The sequence below is a fragment of the Haemaphysalis longicornis genome, unplaced genomic scaffold (genome assembly GCF_048455015.1).
Source record: "Haemaphysalis longicornis isolate Haplotype H1 unplaced genomic scaffold, Haemaphysalis longicornis Haplotype H1 scaffold_1, whole genome shotgun sequence".
Classification (NCBI taxonomy): Eukaryota; Metazoa; Arthropoda; class Arachnida; order Ixodida; family Ixodidae; genus Haemaphysalis; species Haemaphysalis longicornis.
The window spans coordinates 307319385-307340274 of NW_027526203.1; the positions used below are offsets into that span (position 1 = coordinate 307319385).

A 20890-nucleotide genomic window follows, 5' to 3' on the forward strand; every position below is an offset into this window, starting at 1 on the left:
AACCGCTCAGTGAACATGAGCTTGTAGCTAAATTAGGGACGCCTGTAAATATTGGAGCGTGGTGTGTGACGATGCAATAGAAGATGGTTGTGATGGTACCTGTGGTGAAATGTGCAGTTATAGCAGCTGTGCTTACATTAAACACGTAGTACATCCACTTTGTACAGAAAATTCTGAAGCCGCAACAAAGTTTCTTTTTCGAGCTACCCTAACGCTTCACGGAAAGAGGTTAAAGCCTCGCCCTGGGAGACTTTGAAGGTCTCCCAAGCCCACCCCTTGCGATACCACATATCCCTTATGTATTCTCCATACATAGGTGCACGTAAGTCTACATGTGCGCTTCTGTGTTTGGCTGGATACGTGTACTTACACATCCATATCACGTCAGCTCATATCATCTATTTAGGTTTTAGCTTCAGCACTTTTCGTATAAAATATAAAACATGTCTAATTTTTCTTCCATTTTTCTTTTTCTGCCAAGAAGTGCACAAGAACTTTTAGTCCGTGTGTAAACATTTAATCACATGTTGAGCGCATCACGTTTCACTGTCAAAGCTGGCTACACGGAACAGTTTTGCATGTTGCCTTTTCAACACATTTACGTTACAGGTTCATTACCAATTTGCATATGGTCCTCTTTTGTTTCAAACTTTGTTTCATACAACTCCAACTTTGTTTTCCATACATAGCGTGCAACGCCGCTAAGGCTGGATGGTGTAACAAGGTTCTCCTTGCAATGAGAAACGTAGTGCGCAAGGCTGATGAAAGCAATAAGTTTGCAAATACCGTAAGCACACAATTATTATGATTAGTGTTTCGTCAGTATTATCTCAACTGACTAAGTTTACGTATGCATACTGCTGCAATATTTCGCAGCCTTTTGCTTTAAGCATCTGTTACAAGATGAATTTAGAGATGTCGCCCCGCGTCCAAGCAGAGCCTGAATACGAGCGCACTTAAAATTCAAGCAGACAACGCGTCCGCTAACGTCACCTCACTTCTGCCTTTCCCTTCGGTGATGTAGGCAGCATTATTTTGTCTGCACTAATTTTCATTCTTACCTCTTACCGGAGTTTTTAAAAAAATTCTCACCCCAAAAATATCATAAGCTCCGTTTCGAACCTTCATCCTTCAAACGGGTTCTGTTCCCTGGGGCGCGCCTCACACCCCTAAGCCACGACGCCAGGCAGAGTGATACAATTTATTTTTTGCTGTGGACTACAGTTAAACCTGGGTGTGACGAACCTCTATGTAACGAATTCCTGGATTTAACGAAGTTTTTCAATCCCCCATTGCCATCCCCATTGAAGCCCATGTGTTTGCGACCTCTATGTAACGAAACGTCGCGGTGGTTCACCTTAATGTAATGAAGTCGGCGAGCTCATCAGTCATGGTTCTCTGCACCTTTACTCAAAAATCGACCGGAGAAAAGAACTAATTTAGCGAATACTAGCACTACCACAAAGATCCAACAGCAATGAAAACGTCTTGAATTGCCTAAAACACAAAATTCATCTTGATGATGATGATGATGTTGAACGGAGGAGCTAGCACCATCCCCTGGCTAACGTAGCAGTCACTTCTTGTTTTGCTCGTGTATCGTGACACCACACCAGCTAGCGAGAGTAACTACCCTTCAAGCGTTTGTTTTGCCCGCACCGCAAACTACTGTGCGTTTCCAAACGCGAGTGTGGTTTTAGTTCCACACTTCTTAAGTTTTGAGGTGCAAAGCCGTCCTGTCGGCATGTACAGTTAAACCTCGTTTTAACGAGACGGGCTATAACGAAATAATGGATATAACGAGCAAATCGTAATTCCCCTTGAAAGTCCCCATAGAAACCAATATATTTAAAACCTCGTTTTAACGAGGTAAAATTTGCCCGTTACGGGATATAACGAACAAATTTCGTTGAGAATTAAAATTTTGAGCTAATTTTACAACAGTGCGCAACGCGGATTTGGGACAGTGCGCGTCGCGGCAACTGTATTATCAGTTAAAAACTCCTGCCATGCGCGCGAAGCTGGATGGCGCGCCATGCGGACGCTGCGGCGGCTGCGCCGCTGGCGCCGCTGCGCCCGCGAAGCCATTCCCACCCTCCTCTCGCTGCGCACGGCATGCAGACAATGGGGACAGTCTCGGTCCGACGCAGTCCGACGTTCGGTTTTCCCATGTATACCTATGGCTTCAGGGAATCCTTGGACTACCCCAGGGTTCATACGGGCTTCAAAAGCAAAAATTCAAGGGTTTTCAAGGACTTTCAAGGACCAGGAAACACATTTTCAGGGCCCCCATCTAATGTTTTATCTGGGATTATTTATAACTTTTTTTCAATCAATGCAAAATTTTATTATTGCTCAATACCTAAGCACATTAGTGCACATTTAGATAGGCGCTAACAGGTTCGTGAATGCTCCCCCAGCTTTATTTTTTATTTCATAGTTGGTATTTAGAGGTCTTCCTTTTTTCCTTGGTGTTTTGCTGAGGCTGTTTGATTTCAAAACTTCATTAATGTTGCCTGCATCTTGTGCTTTGTCAGCAAGAGTATGAGCTGAAATTAACTCAGCAAGTGTTGCTGCAAGGCAAGATGAACTATGTACACGTCCACCATTTGCACGTAAAAGAAAACGCAGATGGAGCGTACGAGGCACAGAAAACATGCAAGGAGCGGCCGTTCACAGACTAGATGGGCAATGCAAGATAAAGAAGAGAAGCCAGCTTTCACTGGATTGTATTGTGACATAGATTCTATTGAGGAGTGCTGCTCTCAATGTTGCCTCGTAATCATGACAATCCACCAAACTCGTAATTTCACGCAATGCACTGAAACTTGATTGTTAAAATGTTTCTGTACATTTTTAACACCTAAAATCCACGACAAACACTTCGAATTCTCGTGAAAAGACAGGGCCATTGGTTCTCTCCAGAAAAATCAAGGGTTTTCAAGGACCATTTAAAATTCCAGGACTTTCCAGGCCTTGAAATTGACACTTCTAAATTCAAGGGTTTTCAAGGTTTTCAAGGACCTGTGCGAACCCTGCTACCCGCATCCCGCGGGCTATCCGCGGTGAGTCCGAGACTAAATCGAAGAGCCCCAATGCACACGGCGCGCGCGGTTGCGTCGCCTTCCATCGCCGGCGTGGTTTTTGGGAGTCTTCAGCCTTATCTTTTATCGTACTGCCCACGTGATTCCAACAACGTGAGTGCGACAGGCGGGAAGCAAAAGCGAAAGACTATCACGCTTGAACAGAAGACGGCTAAAAGCCGTCGCATCGGGCGCGAAGAAAGGTAAGGCGGCAAGAGACTGACTTGTGGACGAGTACACTGTGCACCATCGTGCGCAACCGAGAGTCCATCGTCAGCGCTGTTGCACGTGGCGTGAAAGGAAGCGCTAAGGACGGCGTCGGAGGCACTAGATGCGGTGGACGTGCTGCGCAGATACTTCGGCGCGCACGATCGAGGGCGGCGAAGATGGCGTGAACATAGCGGCCGCAGCTGAGCGAGCCATCGCTCGCATCAGGAAGGTGCATCAAAGTCTGTTTGAAATACGAGTTTTGAACTGCAATAAAGTAGGTTCGTGACTTTTCCTTTTTACCTCCGGAATGTGTTTATTTTACTGACTACCGCCGTGCGGCAAGATGCTATTTCGCCCGCATTTTGTTTTAGGTAACTACAATGCATAATATTTGCAGTAAATGTCGGCTACGGCTATAACGAAATATTGGCTATAACGAGCAAATCGCGGCGCCCCTTCAATTTCGTTATAACGAGGTTTAACTGTAGTTGCGCGTATCCACTTTTATCTGTGGTACAGGTTCATCAGAGATCAGTGCTGCTGCTAGAAAACGAAAAGTTGCGCCTTCTCAAGAAAAGCGCACGATTTTAAATGCCGTCTCTGCTGGCGAGCAAGAAGAATGTTGCCGCCTGGTACAGCATCCCAGCTAGCACCCTCTCAACAATCTTGAGTGCGGTAAACAGCATCACGTTCGCAAAAAGGCACCCTTTCAGCATAAGTTTGGTTCTTGTAACTCGTTTAGGCGCCTAAAGTGTCAAAAGGAAAACGTGATACCTAAGTTACGTTTCTTCACACGGGGGTAAGTGACCTCGCTTCTTTGGAGCGCCGCATAGTGCCTAAGCTCATGAGAAAGCAGGAGGCGCAACTCGCGCAGTGTTTCACTGTGAAATAAATCCATGAAGGGTGAGTTCACCTTCCCCGATGTCTAACATATTGGCTTCGTTTCTGCTTCATTCCCGCGAGCCTCAACTCGGAACCTGCATGTAACGAAAACCTGGATGTAACGAAAAATTGCGAACTTTTGTCAACTTCGTCACATCCAGGTTTAACTGTACTCCTGTAGCTTCCATTGCGTTGCACGCTACATATGAAACGGGGTATAGTGTTGTTGCTGGTTCCTTAAAAACACACAAACAAGCAATTACGCATATTGATCAAACTATATTACAGAATACACTTTATCCCCAGTTTGTTGAACTAAAGGAAAAATAAAAGAATCCTCGTTAGCAGAGCTTATTGCAGCCTCTGCAACTGCTGTACTTATCTCTTTTTTCTTTATAATGCAAGCGTTAGTAGTAGGGGGCGTGCGAATATTTAAAAGTTTTGATTACCAAAGCAATAACGCAATATTCAATATGGCTCCGAATCAAATACTAGCGCTATTCGACAATTTCAAATAAAGTTTCAGTGTATTTATGTTCGAAAACATGCACTGGCACTCTTCACTGCTGGCGATGGGCTTTTTCGCACTACTCCAGCGATGTGCTGCTAAATGGCAAGACGAAGGCCCTTTCAGGCTGCGCCTCTCTCCTTTGCATCAGGCCAACTCTGCCCTTGTGCTTCTCTTTTCGCATCCTGATAATGTGGTCGCGCTCAAGCTGCCCCAGTCAACACTGTCTCGATAAAAATGCCTTGATTCACACTGCAATAGTCCCGAGTGCCCTGTTTTCAAGTCTACTGATGCAGAAATTGATATTTTTTAAAAACCTGTATTGTCGATCTTTTTTTTCTATGCGGGGCATAAGAAAAACGATGAATTTGTCCAACTTCACGCTCCTTGACACAGAGCTAAAGCTTTCTCAACAAGCAGGTGTGGACACTGCAGCACTGGGGAAGCTGGTTTGCCATGCACGTTTGTCATCACGCACTTGGGTTTGTTAGCATGCACTAGGGCAGCTTTTGGTCTCAACTCTTTTTATAAGTTTATAGTATTAGGCATCACGACGCCCTTCTCAGAAACCATATTTAAGATTCTCGCGGGTGTGTTCCAAGACATGTGTGGCGCAATGCCCTTTGAAAGGGAGCCGCAAGCAAGTGCAAAGCAGAATGATACCGCCACGCCATGAAGGCATGCAGAGGAGGGTTCATGAATCAGGTGAATTTTTTTTACACCTTGTGTTACCCCGCACACTGGTATTATTTTTTGTGTAAAGTCCACATGAAAGCCCGTAGAACTTCCATTTACATTTCTTGGTCATAAGGGAATTCCACTAATCACATAGCTTGTCAAAATATATAGTTAAACTTTAACTAGACTAATACACCGAAAAACTTGTGGTTGAAGTCACCACGAGAGGTGAAAGCTTCACCCATGTAAGATCTCATATCAATAAAGCTAAGAGTAGCACGATAGCTCTTTTGTGCTTGTTTTATGTCACACGAAAAATTTGCAAAGCTTTTAAATTGAGCCTTCAATTTTTTCTCAGACTAAATACTGAAGCATGCTCGAGAGATTGTAAGATTCAGTTTTCTCACAGGAAATCGCCCAATATTCACTTCGATGCAAAAGCAGCCGCTTCGATTCGCAACTATTTGAAGAAAATAGTTATGCGCTTCATATCCACTTTGAAAGCAAAAATCACTACTCGCACACCCGTTGTTAGCTGGCCTGTCACATGAGCCTAGAGCGAACCCAGTTTGAGAGTCGAAGAGACAATCACCTTCACAAGCCGCTGCTTGTCCACTGCAGGAAGAAGGCCCCTACAAAGGACTTCCACCCCCTTCCATCCTGCATCAGTCAAATCCATCCCTTGCTACCTGTGTTTTCTTATCCCCCTGATTCTCGCCCACCTTCCATCTCTGCCATCTTCCTTCGTATTATGTGCTTGCCCTATGTAAATTCTTACCTATGTAAATTCTTACCACACTTGGGCGAGGTAGTTGGCATGTACGTATCTAACCCCCATTCTTAGTTGTGCCAGAATGCGCTTCATCTTTCAATCCTAGCAACAAACAGCATTCTTTCGGTGGCTTTTTAGGCTGACTCAAGTTTTCTTCTAAAGTGGTTTGTAAGATCCTTCTCTTCTGTGACAAAGGTAACATACTCTTCATTACATGAAAGTGCCTCTCAAGTGCGCCCCAATCCGTGCTAACCTTTTTCCAATTTGTTTTTTTAATTTGTGGCATGGCTTACCAGGGTATCTGTGCAAGATAGCTGTACCCATCTACTGAAGGGGCTGTTTCACAGCATGGCTGTACACTACTTCTGGTTTCTTCACGTAAGAGACCCTTAACCTTTTTTTAAAGATTACAAAAGGTGTCTGGTACCTCGTAGCATCAATAAGTCAGTTGGTCTTCACCTGAATTAGTTTAGTATTAAAGTTGTCATGAGCAACTAGAGCCCCCTCTTTACTGCTGAATGCTTCCTTCTTTCACTCGTTTATTTGAAGCTGCTGTTTATAAATAAGCCCCTGTCATCAGGCTGCTCAACTTTCGGTTTGTGTCTGTGCACGCTGCTCATAGGCCTCTTTCATGCATGCCTCAATTTCAAACCTGCCCTAGAGTATTCCACTCTGTGTTTGTCTTCTCGTGTTCCTGCCAGAGTACCATGCTACATCCCCAGATGAGAAATGGGCAGCTCAAGATGAGCCCGGAGACACGCTTTTCAACTAATGATGACACAGCACGGTGGAGTTTTTACGTCGAGCAGGCACAAAGCACACACTGCTACACCAAAGTTTGTGCTGCCAAGATGCATGCAGAAACCTGTTTCCGAATCCTGTTGAGGACACAGGTTTTAACACAAAGATAGGTTTATTCCCCAATTCAAACAGTAAAGCCTAGCATACACAGCATCTCACCATGCGATTCATCCGACAGGATGATCGCATCCTTCCACAGAAAAATGAAAAGCTCTCTCGAAAGGAAGTGCGCCTTTGGTTTCATGTGAGATGTCATAAGGAAGATTCAATGGTAACTTTCCCATTAGATATAGAATGCTACAGGCTGGGTTAGAAATGCAAGCAGTAATTAGTGCCAGGGTCGTTGGCTAAGAAGGACAACTGTTGGAAGTTGTTTGCAAGTCACTTGTAAATTGTAGGGCTCATATTTTGTCTGCCTTATCCATTCTATCAATCGAATGCATCCATTCATTATAGAAGTGGTCCTGACGGCAGCCGCTCAACTCCCAGCTGCATTCCCTGTGTGTCACTTTCCACAAGTTCTAGGGCCTCTGATTGGCCCGAAGATTGCACACGATGGCATGTGACCTTTGCGCTGAACACAAGTAATCAGAGCACGCGATACATTGAACACAGGTATATAGAATTATTGCCTAAATCAAACGCTTTCTATATCACTCGAAAAATCGCATGCATTTTTAATTTTTTATTTCAGACAGGGATGGACGTAAAATGAATATATCGAACTCTGCCACCCCAGACCACTCGTCCCTGTTGACAGGCGGCGAGCTTTTCCACAACACCCTTGAGGAATGCGGTGGTGCGATGGGCGTTCCCAACTGCTGCGCACTATAGCTGCACACATTAATGGTGCCCATGGTGCCGAGGGCGCCATTTGAACGTAGCGGTGTATGCATGCCGCAGCCTGGCCAGTTTGCAACAGCAACGACGCACTGCATTTGCTGCACCTACTCTTCCTTGGTAGCGTTATGCCAGTCTTTGTTATTGCACTCATGTGATCGGAGTTGGGCCTGTCGTGTGTCGTGGTGTGGTTTGTGTAGTGAAGCTGCGAACGCAAGAGAATGGACATCCCTGACATTTGCCGCAAAACTGGAAACAATTTAGCGCGTTAAGAATGGCGAAAAGAAATCAAGCATCGCCGAAGCTTTAGGCATGCCAAGAAGCACTCTGAGTACTCTACTGAAGAACAAGAGCGACGTAAAAGCCAAGGCAGAACAGAACCAGCACTCAGGAATGCAGCGTGTGCACAAAGCTGCCTTTGAAGATGTCGAGAAGTCGGTGCACAAATGGTTCATCGACGCAAGGGCCCGGAATATTCCTGTGTCAGGACCGATGTTGCAACAGAAGGAAACTTTGCGTTCATTCTCGGCACTAAGAACTTCAGTGCCAGTAGGGGTTGGATGCAACGTTTTAAGGCCCGTTTTAACATTAGACAGTTATAGTTGAGCACATGCAGCAACTCTGCGTGCGCAAGGAACTTGTGGGGGCCCGAGTGCGCATGCGCAGTACACAAGTGGGAGCCGGGCGCTTTGCGTGCGCCCACATGTCTGGGATTCTTGCTTTACGGGTTTTGCGGGCTTTGCGTGCTGAGCGTGAGGCCCACCCCACCTCGCTCTGGTCTCCCTCGCCCGTGAAACGAAAGTGGTGACTGCCCCCAAACTGGTTTACGGCTTGCACTGGCTAGGGAAGGCTTGGCGCTGGCCGACAACTGCATGTATCATTCCCCAATCTGGCGTTTAGTGGCGCTGCGTGACACACAAAGCGCACATTTCGGCCCTACTGGTTTATCCAAGCATCAACTTCTGCATGCGGTCAACTAAAACTGGTTCTTCGCGAGAACTTTGCTGCGCGCGCTGCCGCTACGTGCGTGCACAACTCTCTGCGTACGCTCAACTAAAACTGTCTACTGTCGGAACAAGAAGTCATGGCAGAATATATTAAAAAAATGGTTAAAGTCGTGGGATTCGGACCTGGCACGTCAGGGCTGGAGGGTACTGTATGCCTCATAGTTGACAACTACATGGCACACCATACCGATGTCCAGCTGAGCAATATTAAAGTGAAGTTTTTGCACCTTACACTACGTCCAAGCTGCAGCCATAGGACCAGGGCATTATTCACACTTTCAAGTCCGTCTATAAGCATCGATGATTCACATTTCACTTGTTAAACTCCAGATGGGCCAACACCTAAAAATAGACCTTTTGGGTGCCATTGAAATGTGAAAAGCCCCTTGGGATAATGTCAAGCGGTCGACAATAGCTAACTGCTTTTGGGCTTTGTTGGCTGCACTGAAGAAGCTTCAGAGGAAGCAACCAAAGAGCAGGATTGGACGGTGCAGAGAAAGAATGCGAGCTTGAAGAAACCTGGAGTTAGTTGGAGCGCTTTGTTGGTGCTGAGCCACGAAGCATGTGCATTGATGACTTCGTTGGCGGTGACAACAGCACCGGAACAATGGTGGAGTTGACAGACATGGAGATCGCAGCGAAAGTTACTGCTGAGTGAACAAATGAAGACACTGCCGAGGTTGATCTCACAAGCGCTGATGGTGCCCCGCTCCCGACTTCAACTAAGGCTGTAGCTTCTTTGGCCATATGACACCGGCGGTGCAATACAAGGCATCGGTCTATCGCTTGTAGATCCTGTAGACTATGCTGAGGATGCTGGGGTTAAACACGCCGTTGCCAACAAGAAGCAGGCAACCCTGCTGCAGTAATTTCAGCCAAAACAATAAATACTTTGTTTGAAGCTTCATGTGAGTATTTACTGCACGGTTCGTTCATTGATTGATTTTTACAAGCTTATGACGGCTTTTTACATCATTTTATACATAAAATTCTGGCTATATCGAACTATTTCGCAATCATCGCACTGTTCGATATATCGAGGTTTGACTGTGCTAGCCGTCGACTGTACTAGTTCGACGACAAGCTAGCTTGCAGCAGAAAAAAACTACATTCAGGATGCAATGGCTGCCTTCATACTTAGATGTAAAACTGTGCATACGGACGGGACAGGGAAAAGAAGAGACAGGACGAGCGCAGTTTTATGTCTAAGTATGAAGAACCAACTAGCCCAACAACATGCATGGGACGAAGGGAGCCCAGTAAAGCAAGCAGCCTTCAGTGCGTTTATTTTTATTAGAAGTGTGCGACATATCCTTGGAGGAGGAGAAGGCCAGTGGGAAAGGTTTTTACAGATATAGATAACAACCACCCACCGCCCGCAGCAGTCTACCGTATTTATTTGAATATAAGGCCAGGTTTTTTTCCAAAATTCATGTCTCAAAGTCATATCCACTTTTATTCGAAGCTCAGTATATATATATATATATATATATATATATATATATATATATATATATATATATATGATTTTTTTACTTTAAAAACTGCACCCTCGTCTTATAATCGAATAAATATGGTATGTCTATGTGAACCCATCAAAAATGACTAAAGAAAAAGTGGCATCCTCACGCAAGCATATATGAATTGTACAATTTAAAGTCAACTAAAATGGCACACTTTTGGTAACCTTTTCATTGAAAGTGCAAATACTGAGATATTTTCAAGTTTTCAAGTTGAAGTTATTTTATTCCTTCCAAATTTAATTTGGAGTTTGAAGCGAAATTCTTCTATTCCATATTTATTTTAATATTTCGATTTTTCTGCTACTACTTGAACATATTTAATTCAAATTTTATTCAAAATGAAATATCGCTGTTCACACACCTGTACTTATAGAGGCTGAATGTAGAACTTTGTTATACCCCTCAGATTTATTGCTCACTTGGTTCATGACATAAATGTTGTCCACCAGCCTACAGTTATGCCAGCATCAACACAGAGGGGATCCAATATCTGCCACACTCTAGCTAATCCACGAATGTCAAATTATAAAAAAGTACACTACACAGCTTCCAATAATTGCACAAAAATGGCCATATGGTACAAAATGGCACATATGGCCAAATGGCACAAAAAAAGAAAGCCACAGAAAAAGAAAGTGAAAGGTAACAGCATCAACTCATAGTAAAGGGAAGACATTGGGAACAAACACACACAGCTTCGCATATTAAGCAAGAGTGATGTCAAATCCCAGAAACAAATACAAAACTACCACAGCTACTCAGCGGTGACCTTGTGACTCCGCTTTCAGCCCTCAACGATTGAAAGTGATATCTACAGGGGTGGGCAGATATTCAGTTTTTTCAAACAGCCGATCGGATACTCCACCCTTTAGTAATCACTGCGGCTTGGAACACTGGGGTTTGAAAATATAGAATATTTGTCAATGGCTCTCAAAGCCGATGAATTTTATTTATGTTAAAGGGTGGTGTCTGATCTTCTCATGCTAGCTCCACTAGCAAAACTGATATGATGTTCCATCACTGAACCGGATTCACAAAACTTTACACAAAATGTAAGTGTTCCAGTCTAAGGAGTTAACCACCCCATTACGTGATACACAAGGACTGCTCCGACTTAGGGATCTTTCAAGCGCCCCCAAAAAGCTTTTCTTTACAACACAACCCACACTGCGGGATTGATGGGGCTGTACGAAACACTGTCCTGCTCAGGAAACAGCCAGCCAATCAGATTTAGTAGGCACTCACCTTGCAGTTGCCATGCAGTGAGGCCTTCAGCCGGTCCACTAGCGAGCTGCTCTTCTTGATGGTGGCCGGCCGACAGGCCAGGCAGAAGCCCTTGAGCCGCTCCATGTTCAGGTGGCAAACTATTTTCTTTTTCACCTGTCAGAGCGACATCAATATGAGAGAGGTCAGTAGTGCTTGATGCTCCAAGAAGCCGACCGTAGTGCCAGTAGATAAGGTATTAGAGTACCACCACTGAGGCATGCAAGTCAGCAACGGCGGCCATTTTGGGGTTTATCAGTGTTGCGAGATAGCCGCATTTACGACCTTGCTGTTAAAGGAGCCACGACGAGAAAATGCAAGTTGGTTTTATTCGAAAGATTTCGTGTTTTATAGTGCCCCCAGCGCTTGTCCGTATACAAACGATGCTTTATTCACTGAGAAATTAAACAATTTAAGTTAAAATTTTGATTTTCCTGCTAAATCGTTTGTCTTCGGGGTCTGCAATGACATCACAGGAACCGACCGCTCTGCAGCCTAGAGTACCTTCATTCACACATCCGCCGTACAGGGTAGAGACACGTATACGCTGGCGCCGCCATTTTGGGTTGCTCGCTCGCCGCCGAAGCAAGTCATTGTGTCAAAAACGCGCTAAAATTATCGCCGCAATGCGGTTTACTGAAGAAGTTTGAATCATATTGTGTGTTTCGCGTTGCTAGGTCTCGTGGGAAACGAAAAGAATAACGCGTTGATCCCGTTGGCCCAATTGCGGCGGCACGGGACCGTTCAAAGGTTGTCTCCACCCTGTACAGCGGTGCTGGTTTGTTACCACGTTTCTTTACGTTACGCGAACCTAGATGGCGCCACCATACCGTGGCAAGCGTTTGGTTTGTTTTTGCCCGCATTTAAACTTGGCTTGTTTTTGTTCAGGGAGAAAATATTCGTTCCCTGAAACAGTGCTCGCTCGACAAATGGGGTCACGTAAGACACCGTTGCTTGCGTCAATCGGCCAGTGTCGTCTGAGACAACCCCAAGCCCCGTAGTGCTGTGCAGCTAAACCAAGCATACTGTGCGCAGTACGAACAGCAGAACGCATCAGTACTTCTATGTTTACATGTGCTTTCGTAACTTCCACTGTTTGTCCCATCATTCTTATTGCTTTGTAAAGAATGTGCCCTAAATTTAAGCACAAATCGCTCGTTCGTCTAGTTTGTAAGCTCTACCTAATTTGCGTCTGCTTCTGCCAGCCTCCGCTAATCGCAGAGCTTAGCTCATGTGACATCATAGGTTCTGTTGCGGGAAATGAGCTGGTGGGTCGCATGACCATTCCCGTTTTTCCTAATTATGTAGCTTATTTGAGCGAAGTTTACGTTAAAAGTGGTGTCAGTATGATTCTAACGAGACAATCTTTTGAATGAACCAAACTTGTGTTTTCTCTTCATGGCTCCTTTAACTTCGACCGGGTCGTCTGTTAACAACACTACTGAATATGCAGCAAAATGGCATCTTTGACACTTCTGCTGCTGAAATGCTGTGACACACATTATCTTTGATTCGTGTTCAGAACGACGTCATTCACATGCAGCTGCAGAGCAGGGAGGGCAAGCTAAGCCTATCATAGTTGACCGACTAAAACGCATAAACAACAAAATGGTGATGATGAACTGTCGCAGTGTAAACAAATGTCACATAATGCGAACTGACCAATGATCACGGTGGCGGCACGGAACAATAGGAGAAAAGAGTGCCGATACTCTGTACCCTTATCTAGTGACACTAGCTGAGCGCAACCAACAAGACTGCCGAGGCGACGAGAAACATTTCATACCCTCCTCCATCACCACTTGTGGTGGTTTACAACAACTTTGCTGGACATCATTTTCGCAGGGTGGGATGGCAACCAATTTTTTTTTTGTGCACTCTTCTCTCTATTGCCTTCTTTGTGCCAGACTGGATTCACTTTTTCCTGACTGTCTGTCAGAACCAAAACTAATGCATCAGCTTCAGTGCCTTGAAGAAGCAGTCCCTTCAGCTACTCCAGCCTTAGACGCATTAATGATCAATCTAAGACAAGACAAACTCTGGCCAGTTTAATTTTTCTTGCCAAGGCGGTGCACACTGATTAAAGGACCGTGAGTACAAGTTTTTCGTTCAATATCACTGCTGCCCATTACGTCAGGTCTCCTGCATAAAAAGTCATCTGGGGGCACCAATGGGGATTAAGGGAACATCATGTAATAGTCACATTTACTTAGATGGGTAACATTTGATTTGAATGACTAGAAAATTGTTAAGCTAGCTTTGAATGATTGTGGTAGCATTCTCAGGAACAAAACCAATTTTATATCGACAAAGAGTGTTTATATAGACTGTGCAATTTGGAATGGTCGCTCGAAAAAAGCTGGCAGTTTGACATTACTGGAAGCAACAAATCCTGCCCATGTGATGTAAAAAAACCTTGTCAATTGACGACCTTGCAATCACGGCCAGCACAAATTTCCAGACAAGCACGCAATACGAAGATATCCGCTTGGAGTTCGAAATGAAACTTGGTGGCAATTGTTTGCTGATGTTAACAGTCAGCTTATTATGATTTCACTGTCAAAATTCACATTTGCGACTATTGTCACCTCCCAACTTGCTAGTGGATGCATTTTTGAAATGCAACCATACCAGCTAGCTCAACTTTCCTTACTATCGCTAGTGGAGCCCTGCTTGCAGAAATGAGGTGCAACGCACTAGAAACAAGCCCGGCAAGCTTTCAGCGAGGAGCTGTCACAAAACAAAAATTGTTCACCCCTGCATTGCAGTGCCACAGAACATTTTTGCAAAAAAACGGCAGCAAACATGTTGCAAACATTGTCAGAATAGACAGTTTCACTTATAACCAACATTAGACCTCTAGCAACACCTACACATGCAAACGACACTGGCCAGCAAACAGATAGTGCCACGTGAGAACGACTTGAAGCACTGTCCTTTTTTAAACTGATATCCAACGACTGGCTGTTATCTTTTGACTTCTAGCTGAAGCTCCTATTACAGAAATCAGGGGTCGGCAAGTAAAATCATGAGAGGCGCGCTTTTTTCGAAAAACACTCGCAAGCGATGAAGGCGCCATGACAAATCAGTTCTAAGGTCAGTAACTCTGTAGTAGCACCAGACATTAATTTCACAACACAGAAACAAAATCGAAACTGCTCCAAACTTTCAACAATGTGTGCAATGGCAACAAAATTGCCCGTAATAAAAAACCAATTTCACAAACAAACAATTCTTGATATTTTCAGTCATTTTTATTGTTAGAGCGCAAATACAATGATTGAAAATCGTCTTCCAATTGACCATTGGTGCCCTGGTAACAAAAACCACACACTGGTACAGCATAATTACAAGAGGTAGGCCTTTTTTTTTTTCCTCAGAAGCCCTGGTGCATGACAAGCACGGGCAATTCCTGCACTTAGGCAACAAAAATTTGTCGAAAATTATGTTTTTTATGCATACATGAAGACGAAACTGGGCATTTCCTAAGCTAATCGTCAAATGATGGCTTTATTCGCCTTAGAAACAACTTGAATGCAATGAAAAATGGCATTGAAATAGTTGTCCAATCTGAACAACTATGAATAGGTGTGGTAACGAAAGGGCTAAGCCAAGAGGGCCAGCACCACCCCGTGTTTGCAGCGATATTGCGGGCCACAGTAGAGGTTTTAGTGGCTTAACCACAACAAGAAAAAAATTATCCTGCTAGTAGTGACCGCACATCTTACCTTGGGATAAAGAGATAAGGCAGATTCAAAAAGCTCCCCAGCTTTGCCGTAACATTCCTTGTAGAAATGAAATGATCCCAACTCGTACGAAACCTAGGAAAGCCAATATGCAAATACATAGTATCAGGTTACTTGCAAGCAAAACCATTACTGTCTCATGTTCAAAACATTCTTCAATAAAATGCACGAAAAACAAAATACTTCCATGCCCGACTACTTGTAACAAGAAGCGTTTGCTACATTTCTTCGCAAAAAAGAAGTATGCGCAGCAAAAATCTCATTCAGCAAGCTGTCTGGAGCAGAGCTGAAGGTTGCGTACATTCATGAATCTGCAGTCTGGCTGCAGAAACCAAAGGTGGGGCAAGACACCAAACAGACATGATGCTCTTGATTTGCCAGCAAAAAAAAAAAAAAGTGTACGTCTGGTGCCCATGCATTCTCCATTGCTTGTGCTGATCCCTTGCCCTCACGCCTGCCATTGGATCACAAAGTTCTGCAGCACTTGAAGCTCTTAAACCCGGGGTATAGATCATTTCCAGAGTCTCTTTGACACATTGCATGCGCACTGCCACAAGCTATTGCTTCCAGCGAAATGTCTGTGGACTGGTGTGCGAAGCATGTGATAGGGACCGGGATGGAAGGTTAACTGCACACTGGAAAAGAGTACCTTCTCCTGAGAAAGCCAACTCTGGATACTACAAGTACGAAAAGCTAGTGAGGTTGATGTAATGTGATGTAACACTGTAATGTGCATTCCCCAAGGAACCGCGGACAGTGCAAGAGGGTACTCAGTGAGGATAAGCTCTGCTTCTTAGTTACTCCATGTGTGCTAAAAAGCAGCCATGTTTAATTAAACAGACTCCCATTGGCATTCTGTAAAAGAAGTGGTTGGCTTGCAATATTCAGCTAGAACAGCAGTTTGAGTGCTTGCAAAGCTGGACGTAGCTTTGTGTCTTTGCCCGTCACAGGATTGCGAGAATCAACAAATGCACATTGTTGACTATGTGAAAGAGCATGCTAGAAGGCATAATTAATGGTTGAGCATCGACGCAACTTTAATTGAGCATGGGCGAAAATGAGTAATTACCTCACAACAAAAGTGAACCGAGTTAATAAGTGTGGGAGTGAATCACAGGTGCTGTTTGTTCACAAATACATGCAGCTACAGAAGGATGCAAGGCACAAAGCTAGGATCATTACATGCAGCTACAAAAGGATGCGAGGCACAAAGCTTGGATCATCAAAAATGGTTGAATTAATTGAAATAAAAAACTAAAACATTTAAAGGGGCCATGAGGACAAAAAAAAGTCAGGAAAGCTCGCACTCACGCGCAAGGCCTGAATGGCGAAGCGGCGGTTGTAGGTGAGCGTTGCCGGACACATAGTTAAGTTTCAGTATTATTGCTTATTTCCATATTTGCAGTGCTAGTAATTGTCGTCATATGCATGGAAGAGGTGGTGGTTGTCCTTCCTCTTTGCGGCGAGTAGTGGATGCAAAGTCCTCCTCAGCATTGTAGACTTCCACCAGCTAAACTGGTGATGCTTGCACTAAGTCGCGCAAGCTGCAGGTAGCGCTTAACAACAACGCTGTTTTTTGTTTTTCTTGCTTGTCTGCTTGCTTGATTAAGCTACTGTGCGTGCCGGAAACGCTCAGCGGTCGCCTTCGCTGTTAAAATGCAAGTTTGGTTCATTCGAAAGACTGCCTCGTTAGAATAACACTGACACCACTTCTAACGCAAACTTCACTCAAATAAGTTTTTTTAATTTGGGAAAAAGAAAATGGCCATGCGACCCACTAGCTCACTTCCCGCACTAGAACCTATGGCATGTTATCGGCAGCTGTGCGATTGGCTGAGGCCGGCAAAAGCAAACGCAAGTTAGGCAGGGCTTATATAAGCTTGCAGAACAAGCTATTTGAGCTTAAGTTTAATGCAGATTCTTTTTAGAGCAGTAAGAATGGTGGGGTAAACAATAGAAGTTGTGAAAGTACACGTAAACATAGAAGCACCATTGCATACTGCTGTTGGTACTGTGCACACTTAGCTTGTTATAGCTGCACAGCAGTCCGGCGCTTTGGAGTTGTCTCACATGACACTGGCCGATTGGCATAAGCGACACTGTCTAGCGTGACCCTGTTTGTTAAGCATACCCAATGTCTCACGAAACAATTACTTGCAACCGCAACAAAAACAATCCAGGTGCAAATACGGCCAGAAACAAAGCGAGGGAAAAAACAACCCAGGTGCAAATACAGCCAGAAACAAAGCGAGAATGGACAGCAGTCCTGAGTGGTATTGTGGCGCCATCTAGGAGGACTGATGGTAAACAAGGTGTTTCGCAGTTCACTGCAAACTAAACATTGATTGAATTCGAGGTTTAACGCGCCAACACTATGCGCACCGTAGTGGAGGGCTCCGGATTAATTTTGACCACCTGAGGATGTTTAACGTGCGCCGAAATCTCGCACACACGGGCGTTACTGCTTTTCGCCTTCATCAGAAAAGCAGCGGCCGCAACCTCCAGACTAAACAGTGTACTAACGTTCGCTTGAACACCTGCCCTGGATACATCACCGCAGACATACCGAAACACACGATTTAGCGGGAGAAGCAAAATTTTGGCATAAATTGTTTAATTTCCCAGTGAATAAAACACCGTTTGCTGCCGGAAAAGTGCTGGGGGCACTATAAAACACCAAATTTTTCGAATAAAACAAACTTGCATATTGTCTTCATGGCTCCTTTAATGCAAACATTATGCATGTACCAGCAAAGAAAACGGTACAAGTGCGACCACAAAAAAGGTGTGGAGGCGCGCAGGGCTATACGGCTAAGCTAAAGATCACTTTCACAGCCACTCAAAGCCTTAATGAAACTAAACCAATAACCGCCTTGATGAAACCAAACAAATGCTTCCGCCACATTTTTGAAGGCGATGTTAAACGCATTTGGTGAAAGATGGCGCAGGTGAGGGATTTCTGCAGGTAAACAATTTTGGCGCACAATGGCACAAATGTTCCCCCCTTTGAAATGATGAGGCGCTGAGGCTTTCTTTTAAGCATGGCCATGTAAAAGGCAGGTGGCTGGAAAGATCAAAGGTGTGGCACAGGTAATGACTGCACGGCGGTGCAGCTTCTATCATGTTTAAAAATATGCGTCACACACCTAATGCGCCCAACACAGCACAGTGCATTTCTCCCATGTGCCTCCAAACATTGGAGTTTAGGTTCCTTACAATGTTAGACTCCACTGTTACAACTGATATTGGAGAAAATCAGCACTGCAACAACTGACTTATTTTACCGTATACCATATATAGTGAAGTTGATGCTTCTGCAACCATTCATTTTATTATCCAATACATTGCTGTAACCGGTATTGTTATAAGTAGGTTGGACATAGCCTAAAACACTGCAGGTAGGCTTCCCTTATTCAAAGCAAGTTATTCTTACCCTACCCCCCTCTATTCGCTTAAGGGTAGGGGTAGGGTAGGGTGCAAGAACGAGAACAGGAGGAGGCAAACTGTGTTCACCTGGCAGCAGACGTCATCTGCAGTCGCCATGATACCTCGCTCCCACTGATGTTCAGGATCCAAAAGCTCTGCCTTGATGACACAAAAGCTTTGGCTCGTGGGAACCCGTACATTCAATATGCCTGCAGTTCGCCGGGACAGCAGCTCCTCCAGAAATCCCACGGCTTCTGGCGATTCCTCTTCACACTGAAAGCCCCGGATTACGATTATAAACATTGCAAGCAGCAGAGCTAGAAGATTTCGGGGAGCTCTTAGGAATGACCTGCAAGCAGGTTAAAGTTACACTGAGGAATGAGAAACACGCTGCGTACTTTTTTCGTGATTACATCTGCCATTTCAGGAGTGACCACTGTCGGATCCACCTGCCCAGGCCTGAAAAAGGGGGAACAGGAAATGTACTAAAACATGATGCATTTGCACAATTTTGCCCTTACCAGGTAAAACTATAAACAGGCTGTTTCAACCACAGCAGAAACTGGCAGAAAATAATATGCCCTCAGTTCACAAAGCCCTAAAAGCCCATCACTTTCTCTGAAGTTATGTACAGCAGCTGAAACTCAATTTTCCAAAGCGACCTATCAACTTTAAAAACTTTGTAGAAGTAGGAATGCTGTCGAGAAATCTGAGACTATCTGAAACAATATACAATAATCCCTGGTTAACTTGAACACGGATATCTCGAAAGATTAGATAAGTTGAAACTTTTTCTCGCCGAGCATATACCTCCCATAGGCGCTATCTTGAAACATTTTTTGGGGGGACCAAGGATACCTCGAAATGTCGACAGAGAGGACACAAGGCAAAGTTCGCTACAGGCAGCGGTCTCCATTTGAATGCTCAGCTATACGCACTGAATGTGGTCGTGAACGGAAAATTTACGCGGAGTATGCACTGTATGAGGCCGAGGTACCCGTTTGCCGGAATACTTTCTGCCGCCTACATTGTTGAGATAGCTGTGGGCGACGCAGCTGATCATGCAGACGATGAGCAGCCTCCAAAAATGCCTACAACAACGAAGGACAAGAAACATGCTGCGCCTGCTTTGCAACAATGTAGAATGTAGCAGTGGCAACCAAAAACTGATGCGATGCGTTGAGCAGCTCAAGAACGCTTTTCTGTGAGCAGCTGCAAACGCGAAACAGGTGAGCATCACGCAGCTCTTTCTTCCGCAAGAATAAAGATTTCTTTCCTGCGAATTATTTTGCCTTTATTACAAAAGCTCCCCTGTGCAGTGGAGCTTTTGTTACCAGCACTAGTTCTCATTTCAGTGACCTGGCCACAAATTTTCGACACTTCGCTTCACTCAAAACTCCGCTTATCTTGAAATTTTTAGCGGATTTTACGACTTCGGGTTAACGAGGGACTACTGTGTATTCTAGCAAAGAAATGGGTCATTTTCCCGCACTTAAGGGATCACTTTTACAGCATGAATTATATCTGCCTTTTCCTCAATAATTTATTTTTTTCTACGCCTGTTCTATTTCTTGGCAACACAAAACTCTTCACTGCAGAACCTTTCAATATCCTGAAGCTTCATAAAACCATGTTGAATGCTCAATTTCATTACAAGATTCAGTAGGCAAAATCTTAAACCCAATGGATAAGTTTTGGGACATCAAAGTTAATTTATAAAACGGAAGTTTGCAAAATTTGATTTCAACTTTGATTTCACAAATTGAAAAAAATTCCTTGGGAGAACATGCCTAAATCTGCGCCTGTGCTTTGAATGTGGAAGCATTATGGCCGCCCCTGGCGATATGTAAGCAGACTGAAGTGCCCCAAGGATTTTTTTTTATAAATTAATTTCTTTTGGTATTTTAATACCTGTTACACGAGCTTTCGAAAGGACATTGCAGTCGAATGGCCTTCGAAATTTCACATGCCATTAGAACTGGAAGGAGTTTTGCCGATCTACACAACAATTCTCAAAGGCAGTTGAAAGTTTCCGCGTTCGCCCGCCATGTTTTGGTGTCGCCACTGCTGCCCTGTTTCATTATTGACAAAAATTTAATTTTAGAGTTAAAATGAGCAAAAAAAACAACAGTTATTAGCGATCAAATTGAT

At 44.3% G+C, this 20890-nt stretch overlaps 1 protein-coding gene and 1 pseudogene across 2 annotated transcripts in view; one reads left to right on the forward strand and one right to left on the reverse strand.

The window, feature by feature from the left end:
* The window catches only part of Ints8 (integrator complex subunit 8), a 69672-nt gene that overhangs the window by 41495 nt on the left and 7287 nt on the right, over nt 1-20890 (reverse strand). For both annotated transcript variants that reach the window (XM_077681364.1, XM_077681360.1), the window contains 4 exons: nt 19138-19198; nt 18827-19012; nt 15296-15388; nt 11550-11684 (listed from right to left, as the gene is read on the reverse strand). In XM_077681364.1, coding sequence (XP_077537490.1) covers nt 11550-11684; nt 15296-15388; nt 18827-19012; nt 19138-19198 — 475 coding nt within the window. The remainder of the gene's footprint in view (nt 1-11549; nt 11685-15295; nt 15389-18826; nt 19013-19137; nt 19199-20890) is intronic.
* LOC144149738 (uncharacterized) lies at nt 6505-10198 on the forward strand (annotated as a pseudogene).